General features: G+C 48.1%; 1 protein-coding gene across 4 annotated transcripts in view; it reads right to left on the bottom strand.

Annotated features, from left to right (window-relative positions):
* Positions 1-10892, bottom strand: part of CRMP1 (collapsin response mediator protein 1) — a 71856-nt gene that overhangs the window by 21902 nt on the left and 39062 nt on the right. For all 4 annotated transcript variants that reach the window (XM_023206886.1, XM_023206889.1, XM_023206888.1 and 1 more), the window contains 3 exons: positions 9144-9205; positions 7086-7166; positions 796-864 (listed from right to left, as the gene is read on the bottom strand). In XM_023206886.1, the coding sequence (XP_023062654.1) occupies positions 796-864; positions 7086-7166; positions 9144-9205 (212 nt within the window). The remainder of the gene's footprint in view (positions 1-795; positions 865-7085; positions 7167-9143; positions 9206-10892) is intronic.

The following is a 10892-nucleotide window of genomic DNA, read 5'->3' on the forward strand; positions in this document are numbered from 1 at the left end:
AAGAAAGAAAGAAAACACACAAATTAGCCAGGTGTGGTGGCACAGGCCTGTGCCTAGTAGTCCTAGCTACTTGGGAGGCTAAGGTAGGAGAATCACTTGAACCCAAGAAGCAGAGGCTGCAGCAGTGAACCGAGATCATACCACTGCACTCTAGCCTGGGCAACAGGGAGAGACTCCATCTCAAAAAAAAAAAAAAGAAAAGAAAGGAAAGAAAGAAAGTAAAAAGAAAGTGTCCTCAACTCAAACGATGGCTCCAGGGTGCCCACTCCATTCCATGCCAGATCAGCTTGCCTTCCTCCTTCCATGCTCTCTGCAGGTGTGTGCACATGCACACACACCCACTCACACACACATACACACTCTCATACACACACACACACACACACACACACACACAGATACACAGAGCCACTCCAGGGGAAGTCATCCTTCTTCGAGGCTTGGGAGCAGGGCAAGCAATGGGAGTTGTCTCCCGGGTGCTGGGCTTGGGCATGCGGCTCCACTTTCCTATCATCCACTATGCAAAGTCCTCCGTGAGAATCCGTATCCACTTGGGACACTGAAGCACCCACGGGGCCTTGGAAGTTCCAGGACCCTGGGAGAGGCAGCACCTCTTCCTGGCTTCTCCAGCCAGCAGCCCCCAAGGTTCCCGGGGAAGACAATATGGTTTGGGATGGTCTGGGAGAGGACATGGGAAGGAGCCGGGTCCTGGCTGGGCTGTTCCAGCTGGAGCAGCATCAAGGTGAGTGCTCGGTGGTGAGTGTCAGAGTCATGCCTGGGTTCGGGAGTCCTTACCTCTTCAGGTCTGCTCAGGGCATGGCCCTCAGGACCCGTGATGCCCATGTCTAGGATCCGCTTTTGTTCCTACAAGACAAGAACAAATGAGTCAGTGATTAGAAGATGCCAAAGCTGGGAGAAGTGACTCCTCCAACCCCCTGGTTAGACAGAGGGGACAGCTGGGTCCCAAAGAGGTGAGTGGCTTGCACCAGGTTAACAGCGTGCTGGGTGGGGGCAGTGAACTGTGTCCCCTCCACTACACACCCATCCACCTTCCCCTTTGCAGCCCTGCATGGCTCCATCTGCACCTGCTTTATATTGAATCTCCTGGGATCAATGAGAGGCAGCAGGATTATAAGACATGAGCTTCCAAGACCACCCACCACCCTCTCAATCTCAGAGTCTCCCTGCAGGGCTCTCCTCTGGGAAGAAACGTGGTGTTTGGGTACAACATGGATATCTTCAACTAGGAATCCTACTCCAGTCTTTGACATTGAAATCAAAGATCCCAAAACTGGGAGTCCAGATCCAGAACAGCCTCCTCTGTGACTTTGGGCAGGTTGGTCAAGCTCTCGGAGCCTCCGTCTTCTCTCCTGTACACTAGGGATAACAGTGCTTGTATTGCAGAGTGACTGTGCTGATCAGATGAGCGAGCATACGAAACACGCTCAGCACAAAACCTGGAGCTGAGCGAGCGCTCGCTCATGAATCAGTAGCCGGCTCTCATCTCTACTTCAGCTGCCTCTTCTTGGCATCTGTCTTTCTGGCAGGAAACCACTACCTCAAACTTATCATATAACCTTGAAATGGCTCCCTGAGCTGATGGCCCAGATTCAAATCCATCTGGCCCAAAGTTGCTTTGTCCCAGGAACACTTTAATTTCTAAAAAAAAAAATGTTTGACATTGCCCAGATGCTAGCTGTGCTGTTGCTAATTTTAACTTCCTCAGTGTGTGTGTCATTGTTCTTGGACATAACCCCGTCATGAACCCCGGGCCCCATCAACCATGAAAGGAAATCACAATTTCAACTGTGCGTCTGTGGTTATTACGCTCGAGGCTGTTACAAGAATATAAATGGGAAACCATTTCAAAGTCTAACAGCTGGGTAGATTTAAGTAAACAATGGAATAATTTCAGCTACTGAAGACGCTGTTTACAAAGCATTTTTAGAAAATGTTTACAAAAGGATTTTAGAATACCGAGAAATCCCTATGTGAAATTGTTTAGATGTCAGTTACTATTCTGGAAGGAAAGAGGAAGTAAGGAGGGGGAGGGCAGGGGAGGGAAGGGGAGGAAGGGAAGAAAGGCAGGAGGGAGGGAGAAGAGGGGAAGAAGGGAGGATGAAAGATGACATAATGAGGAAAAACAAAAAGGAGAATAGGATTTCTAGTCGAAATAATGGACTACACATATGCATTTGTTTCACTGCCTTCCAAAACACACTGAAGTCACAACAGAAAGAGATACACAGGAACCAAGAAAATACAGAGAAGACCACAGGAACAAAATGTTGAAAGCTGGAAAGCGGATGTCCAAAAGATGTGCTGCAGCTGGCACAGCGAAATCTCTGCTGGCAGTGAGGGCAGTGAGGAGAGCCAAGCCCCTGATGTGCCACTCAGGAGCTGGGGGCTGTAGGCTGGGCCTCTCCCACAGTGGTGGGGGCGCCAGTGCACGTTGGAAAACTGTGTAGTAGTAACCACTAAAGCTGAATCTACACACACCCAGCCATTCCTCTCTTAGGTATATACCAGCGAAAGATGTGAACCTATGTTTAATAAAAGGCTGAACAAGAGTGGAGCAAGAACAAGCACAGAAGCCTCACGCATCACGGTCCCAAATGTGAAACTATCCAAATATCCAACAATTGGAGAATACACTGTGCAGATTTGTGCAGTGGAATTCTACACAGTGATGAAACAGAAAAAGCTAGTGCTACGCCTGGCCAAAGGATGGATCTCACATGCCGCAGATTGAGCAAATGGACCCAGGCATAAGAGAGTGTGTGCTGTATGGTTCCATCTTTAGAAAGTTTAAAATCAGCTAAGATCTGTGGGGCAGCAACTTCTAAGACGACTCCCAGTGATCCTGCCTCCTGCTTTTCAAGACCCTGCGGGGTCCCCTCCCCTGGAGTATGGACTGGACCCAGCACCTTGCTTCTGATGAGTAGAACAAGACAAAAGGGTTGGGCTGTCACTCCCAAGGTCAGGTTACAGAGACTCTGGCTGCCGACCTGCTCACCTATTGCTCTTTGGTTAATCTGCTCTGAAGGAAGCCGCTTCGCTGGGGCTGCCCATGTGCAAGGAACTGAGGGAGGCCTCTGGCCAGCAGCCAGCAAAGAACAGACCATCACATTAGCCTGACAGCTAGCAAGGAGCTAAATCCAGAAATACACCACCTACGAGAGGCTGGATGCAAACCCTGCACAAGTTGAGCCTTGAGATGCTCACCGCCCCACCTGCCCTTCACTATGGCCTGTGAGACCCTCAGCCAGAAAGAGCCGAGCTGCACCTGGAGTCCGGACCCACAGGACCATGAGATAATTTGCTTTAAGATGCTATGTTTTGAAGTAATTTGTTATGCAATCATGGATGACTAGTATAGGTTTTGTTACCAGAAGTAGGGTGTTACCATAAAAGATATCTAAATATGTGGAAGAGGCTCTGGAACCAGGCAGCAAATGAATTCTGAATTTTAAATAGCCTTGAATGGACTCTAAGAAGAAATAGGGCCTCTGAGGACATTGCCAGTGAGTCCTCACAGGGGGTGAGAAGCAGCCATCAACAGTCTTGGGATGAAACCAAGGATGTGACTCTATAGTCCCTTGGTAAGAACTCAGAAAGGTGAGGGGTGGTGCCTCCCAGTGTTATCAGTCACAATAAAGAGATTCTTTAAATAGGAACCCTCTAGGCTGGGTACGGTGGCTCATACCTATAATCCCAGCACTTTGGGAGGCTGAGGCAGGCAGATCATTTGAGGTCAGGAGTTCGAGACCAGCTTGGCCAACATGGTGAAACCCCATCTCTACCAAAAATACAAAAATTAGCCAGGCGTGGTGGCACATGCCTACAGTCCCAGCTACTCGGGAGGCTAAGGCACAAGAATCAGTTGAACCCAGGAGATGGGGGCTGCAATGAGCCAAGATTGCACCACTGCACTCCAGCCTGGGTGACAGAATGAGACCAAGTCTCAAAAAAATTAAAAAATACATTTTTTTAATGAGACATTTCAAAGAGATGAAGGCTATGCCTGTGGACCATCTCAGTCAAATTACAGGGCCTCTAGGAAGCTTGCCGTTGTGTCTCTCAGCTCTCTCATCAGGGTAGCGGAGGGATTATCTGGAAGAAACTGGTGGATGCCTTTTGTCTTATGGCATGAACCCCAGTGAGATTCACAGGAGGCCCACAGATTTTTAGGAGAGTTGCCTTAGCAAAATACTGGAAGCTGAGACTGAACACAGGCATGCGATATGAAAAGAAGCAGTTGGATCCCCAAAACTTTTTTTTTTTTTTTGAGACGGGGTCTCACTGTCACCCAGGCTGGAGTGTAGTGGCATGATCTCATCTCACCGCAACCTCCACCTCCCACATTCAAGCGATTCTCCTGCCTCAGCCTCCGAAGTAGCTGGGATTATAGGCACCTGCCTGGCTAGGTTTTTGGGGTTTTTTTTGTATTTTTAGTAGAGGTACAAAAATACCTCTAGGCCATGTTGGCCAGGCTGGTCTCAAACTTCTGACCTCAGGTGATCTGCCCGCCTCGACCTCCCAAAGTGCTGGGATTACAGGCGTGAGCCACCATGCCTGGCTGATCCCCAAAATTCTACTGAGCAAGAAGCAGGCTGAGAAAACCACTCAGCTGCGACAGACATGCACTACCTTTCATGAAAAAGGATGGGCGACTCAGAGGATGGAAGCAGGAGCTCAGAAGGTAGAGCCAAGAGCTATGGAGACTTATTCTCAGGCTTTGAGACTCGATCAAGGAACTGCCAACATTTCCCAGCCAGACCGCAGAACCGCCATGAACCAATGACTCCTTGGTGCCTTCTATTTTCCCCTTTTTGAATAGAAATGTCAGGTCCACCAGTACATGTTGTATGTCGGGAGGGTTGGGGAGATATCTTCCTTCTTTAGCTTCATAGACCTATAGATTATGGGAAATACAGCCAAGGAGCCTCATCCACACCTGGATCTGGTTCGGATGATGAGATTCCAGACTTTGAGCTAATGTTGTCATGAGATTTTTAAGAACCATGGGAGGCAGTGATTGTAATTTGCATGAGAGAGGTTCATCAATCATGGGGGCCACAAGACAGATTGGGAGGAAGTCTCAGATGTGACCCTAATAATTCTCACTTCCTGACATTCCTGCCCTTGTATAATCCCTTCTTTTTGAGTGTGGGCTGGATGCAGTGACCTGTTAGCAATGAACAGAACACTCTTGCATGATGGAACTAAGGCACTGTTTGTTTTTATACATTGAATTTGAAAGAATTTCAATTGTGCAGAAAAACTACAAGGACCCAGATAAGAAGAAGTGAAGTCAACAGAAGAACCTTAATGGTGAAGCTTTAGATCTCCAGCACTGAACCATTATGCTCCTCTTCCACTGTGCTCTGGAACCAGAGGGAACTGGTTAACATCCTGGCTCTACTGCCCCGTGAGCAACAGTGAGCAACTTATTCATATCTGAGCTTTGGTTTCCCTATCTATAAAATGGGAATAATTATATCTACCGTATGGAATAGTTGTCAGTATGAATATGTGAAGCCCTTTGCATCAGGCCTGGCATTAACTACCTTTACTGGCTGCATCCAAACCCTCCCCTATGTGCCTGGTCTTGATTTACAGCATTATGACCAATCCAAGCCTCTGCACCAGAGACCCAGAAGCCCCCCACCCCCGACTTCTTTCTCTTCTTCCTCCACCCAATCCTGTAGATTGGGTCCTGTAGATTGCGTTTCCCTCCTGTCACACTTGCCTCTTCCATCTCCTATCTCCTCTCTTCATTTCTTATGAGAATTGCTGGAATAGAACCTAGCTGGTCACCCTGACTTCGTATTTTTTTTTTGAGACAGTCTCACTCTGTTGCCCAGGCTGGAGTGCAGTGGCACAATCTCAGCTCACGGCAAGCTCTACCTCCCAGGTTCAAGCAATTCTCATGCCTCATCCTCACACCTGTAATAGCTGCATTCTCACCTGTAATAGCTGTCTTCCCACCTGCAATAGCTGGGATTACAGGTGTGCTCCACCACACCCAACTAATGTTTGTATTATTAGTAGAGATGGGGTTTTGCTGGTCTCACACTCCTGGCCTCAAGTGATCTGCCCACCTCAGCCTCTCAAAGTGTTGGGATTACAGGCGTGAGTCACCACTCCCAGCTTTCATTCTTTTCCCGACAAATTCTCCAACCCATAGCTAGAATTATCAAAATATGTTCATGTCTCATTTTACCCAAAACTTTTGCACAGCTGCAGTCAATTATGTGTAGATTCTGAACCTCATGTACATGATGTCTTAATCTGTTTTCTGATGCTATAACAGAATACCATAGACTTGGTAATTTATACAGAAAATAAGTGTATTTCCCATGGTTCTGGAGGCTGGGAAATCTAATAACAAGGTGCCAGCATCTGGTGAGGACCTTCTTGCTGCATCATAGCATGGCGGTGGGCAAAACATGAGACAGCAGGTGCATGCCAGCTCAGACCTCTCTTCCTCTCCTTATAAAGCCACTAATCCCATCATGAGGGCCCCACCCTGATGATCTCATCTAACCCAAATTACCTCCCTAAGGCCTCACCTCCAAATACCATCAACATACTAGCTTGTCCATTAAGTTTTCAACATATGAACTTTTGAAGGACATATTCAAACCATGGCACATAATATCATTTGATCCACACAATAACACTGCCAGGTGGGTGTTTCTGGATGAAAAATGAGAGTGTTCATGGGAAAAAGTTCCTTGCCCAAGGTCACATGACTGAGAGATGGAGGAGGCTGGCCTGGAACACCTCCTTGGGGTTTGCAAAGCATTTCATTCACATCCTCATTCTCTCGTGCAAACCCGTCAAGGTTCACAGGGCAGTTATATTATGCTCATTTACAGGTCAGAAAACAGGTTCTAGAGTCAATGCGGCCTGCCAATGGTGTGTGAGTGACTCTCACCTGGTGTGTCTGATATGACACCCAGTTCCTGGCTTGACCTTTCATTGTACAGCATCCTCACTAACCAATGCTCTTTCATCAAACCTTTTGCAATAAGAAGAATCAAACTGAGGTAGAAGGAGTGGAAATTCACGCCACTCACCTGAGCTATCAAATCTCCATTTTCTGCATGGACCAAGATCACAGCTCCCAGCCCCTTAAGGAAGGTAAAGGCTTCGTAGAGCTATGGAGAGATCAACAGGGGTTGGTGTGAGATTTAAAAAAAAAAAAAAAAAATCACAGCAGGTGCATTCACGAAGACCATTCTTCTCTCACACCCATTCTTCTCTCACACCCATTCAGTCATTCACCTGCTAACCTCTGCAGACACATTCATATGGATGGAATGTGCTGCACAAGTCAGACTTGGAAGGACCGTTCCTTGACCCTGACATCTTGTAGATCCAAAAGCAGGAAGCTGAGGATGGGGCACAACTGGTCCAAGTCACCCCAGGGCATGAAGACAGACTCAATCTCAGTGCCTATCTGTACCTTTTGCTGTCTTTTTGGGTTGGCTTTTTTTGAAACACCTGTAGGTGTTAACGGCAACAACTGGTCCTGAGAAGTCACGGTTAGTTTTACAGAAATTGTCTAACTAAATCTGCTAAGGCTGTACCATAGCCACCCACATGCCACAGGAGATGTGCGCATCCTTACAAAAATGTGAACCATACCATTTTATAGACAATGGTGGGGTGGGGAAAACAAGCTCTCTAATCACTCCAGTACTCAGATAATATATAGTATGCTAACCATCCTCTCAATTAGCCAAAACAGGCTCGCCCCACTACCCAATGTTCTCCTCCTACCTGAGGAGAATCTGCATTTGGGCATTTGCCCCTGGTAAGGGCCAAAGCCATGAAGCTCCCTCTCCAGGGGTACTTGAATCTCAACTTTGTTTTCCATGCATGCAAGACAACATCCCCTGGGATGCCTGCTTTCCGACACACATCCCTATTTCAGCAAATGGAAGGCATGTGGAGGCATGAAGCACTTTTGAGAACCCGCACTCAGAGGCTGCTCGATTCCATCCATGCCCAGGGCTCCAGTGGTTACAATGAAACAGGTGAAAATCACAATTATGCCAGCACATCACATGCTATGTTTTCTATGTAATGGAACCAACTTTCAGCTCTTTGAATGTCTTTTGCTGATTGTATCAAAGGCCTCCAGGACATCTTGGGATAAGTTATTTTCTGTAACCCCAAGTGTTTATTTGAAAGGAAGGACATAAAGTGCTTCTCCCATTGCCCATCTGTCTCCATGGTAATAACCAATTACCCTGCTTACTGATGCCTGCATGGCACCATTCTGTGCTAGGCACCATCCTCGCCCTTTACTCGTCTTATGAAATCATTCAACTGCCTCTATAAGGCACGGCTATTATGAGGCTAAAGCACAGAGAAGTTGGGAGAACTGCCCCTGGCTGCACAGCAAGCAGCTGGTATGGCCAGGGCTTGCAGCCTGGCTCCGCTGTAGCCTCCATGATTTTCTCCACACACTAACATGTTAGCAGAGCAAAGGAAAGTGACAATGAAACAAAACTAGGAGACCCAGTAGTATAAGAAGGCCAGGTGTCCTGTAAGTCGTAACCACTACTCCTGAAGAACAACTTGTGGCTCCATCTCCCTTGACTTGCTGCATCTACGTAATAATTGTTTGCTGTTGGCAGGGCCAGAAATGTTCCATCTTACAACTGGACAAGATGACTTGCCTAGCATGTTGCAGTTGCTGTGAGGGAAGGCCAGGCAGTCCCTCTTCCTGTGTCAGAGCTCAGAAATTGTCCCCATCCTTGCCTGAATCCCAGAATCAAATGCAGAGCTTTTGGGAAGTACAGATTCCTGAGTCCAACACCCAACATCCACAACATGCACTAAGCATTGGTATTTGAGTAAGCTCTCCAGATGATGCTGAGGATAAGCCAGGTTTGGGAGCCACCAAACCAGGGACCCCCTTCTGCATGCCACTCACACGGTCAGAAAAGAACAGAAGGCCAGCAGGGGCAACCACTGACACCCTATCACACAGCCACTCCATGCCAGAATCAGGACTCGAACCGCGCAGCTTCTCACAGTCTCCCTTGCCCTGTGCTGCCTGGACTGGCAAAGCTGGACCAGTCCTGCCCAGACAAGAGGGGAGAGGACGAGTGTGAGGGACCTACCTGGCTGTCGGACATTTGGTAGAGATCCTTATAGGCCATGTAGACTTGGAAGGAATTGACGCCTGTTTCCAAGATAAAAAGGATAAAAAAAAAGTTTAAGAAAAAACAGAAGCATGTCTTTCCAATAAATCAATGACCACAGGGCAGAGTGGTGGTCGCCAGGAGAGATGAGCGCCATTGGGATCCCCAAAGGGGCACCTATCCAGCCCGAGGGTGTGGGTGAAGGTCAAAGGAAGCTTCCAGGGAAAGTCACACCTAAGCAGAATCTGAAGGTGATGGAGAAGAAAGGGAGGAGAAGGAGGAGGAATAGGAGGAGGAGGAGGAAGAAGAAGAGGAGGAGGAGGAAGAAGAAGAGAAGGAGGAGGAAGAAGAAGAGGAGGAGAAGGAAGAGAAAGAGGAGGAGGAGGAGGAGGTGGAAACTCCCCAGGCTGAGAGGGAGGGGTGTGATAAGGATAAGGAAGGGTGTAATAAGCATCTGCAAGGAAGATGAAAAGACATTAGTCATGCAGCTTCTAGAAATGTCCTAAAGCACATGCTTTTTTATCCCATTTTTCAAAAAATTGTGTTTGCAATTCCCATAAAGACATCAACAGTGACAGCTGCTCTGTCCGGGAGAGCTGAGTTCAGGCCTCAGTTGCTGTGTAGCACTGGAGAAGTTACTGCACCTCTCTGGGTTTCACTTTCCCCATTTCTGCAAAGAGGACATTATACCAAATGTGTTGGTTTCCCATCCTGGAAATGCCCTGCACTGGACTGTACAGTACACTCATGACGACTATCAAGATTTCTGGGGAAGCCCTTCTGACTTAGAGAAGGATGCACTAAAACACTTTAGGACAAGGGAAACCAGGTGTGTTCCTCCTTCCCTTTCTTCTCTCCCTCCCTGCGTCTCTCTCTCTTTTCCTTCCCTAACTTATTTATTCATATTATAAACATTTACTGAGAGCCTGCTCTACGCTAGGCATGTGCTAAGCGCTTGGGATACAGAAGTTACTAAAGGCATTTTTCAGGAAATCAATCAGCTGTTCAGCTGATATTTGATGCATCTCTTGGTATGCAGGCGCCGGCCATGCAACTGTGAGCAAGACGGCAAGTCCCTGCCCGCAGGGGGCTCACCATCTGGGCTGGGATGTGGGAATACCAGCAAGTCAACGGGCAAAGACAACTCAGTCTGATGTTCCCTATGGGGGGGTTGCATCTGTCAGGGGGCTTCAGGGAAGGCTTCCCAGGGGAGTGCAGCTCAGCACGAAAAGGAAAATCGCTAGGAAAAGGCAGGGAGAGTGTTCCTGAAGGGGCCAGCACTCACTCACACAGCCCCAAGGGCCAGAGGCAGCCTCGAGCAGATGGAAAACGGAGGTGCAGGGGGCCGGGGCTCTGGGCCGGAGGAACTGGAACAAGCCGGTCTGGAGGAGTGGGCGCATCCTCACGAGCCAGGCGGACAGCTTGTGATTTATTCTGGGGATGATGTGGAGCCGCTGAGAGCATTTAAGCTGATTAGAAAATAAAAACCTGGCCGGGAGCAGTGGTTCACACCTGTAATCCCAGCAATTTGGGAGGCCAAGGTGGGCGGATCACTTGAGGTCAAGAGTTCATGACCAGCCTGGCCAATATGATGAAACCCAGTCTCTACTAAAAAGACAAAAATTAGCCAGGCATGGTGGGCCACACCTGTGATCCAAGCTACTCTGGAGGCTGAGGCAGGAGAATCCCTTTAATACGGGAGGCAGTGAGCTGAGATCTCACCATTGC

The sequence above is a fragment of the Piliocolobus tephrosceles genome, chromosome 3, assembly GCF_002776525.5.
Source record: "Piliocolobus tephrosceles isolate RC106 chromosome 3, ASM277652v3, whole genome shotgun sequence".
Classification (NCBI taxonomy): Eukaryota; Metazoa; Chordata; class Mammalia; order Primates; family Cercopithecidae; genus Piliocolobus; species Piliocolobus tephrosceles.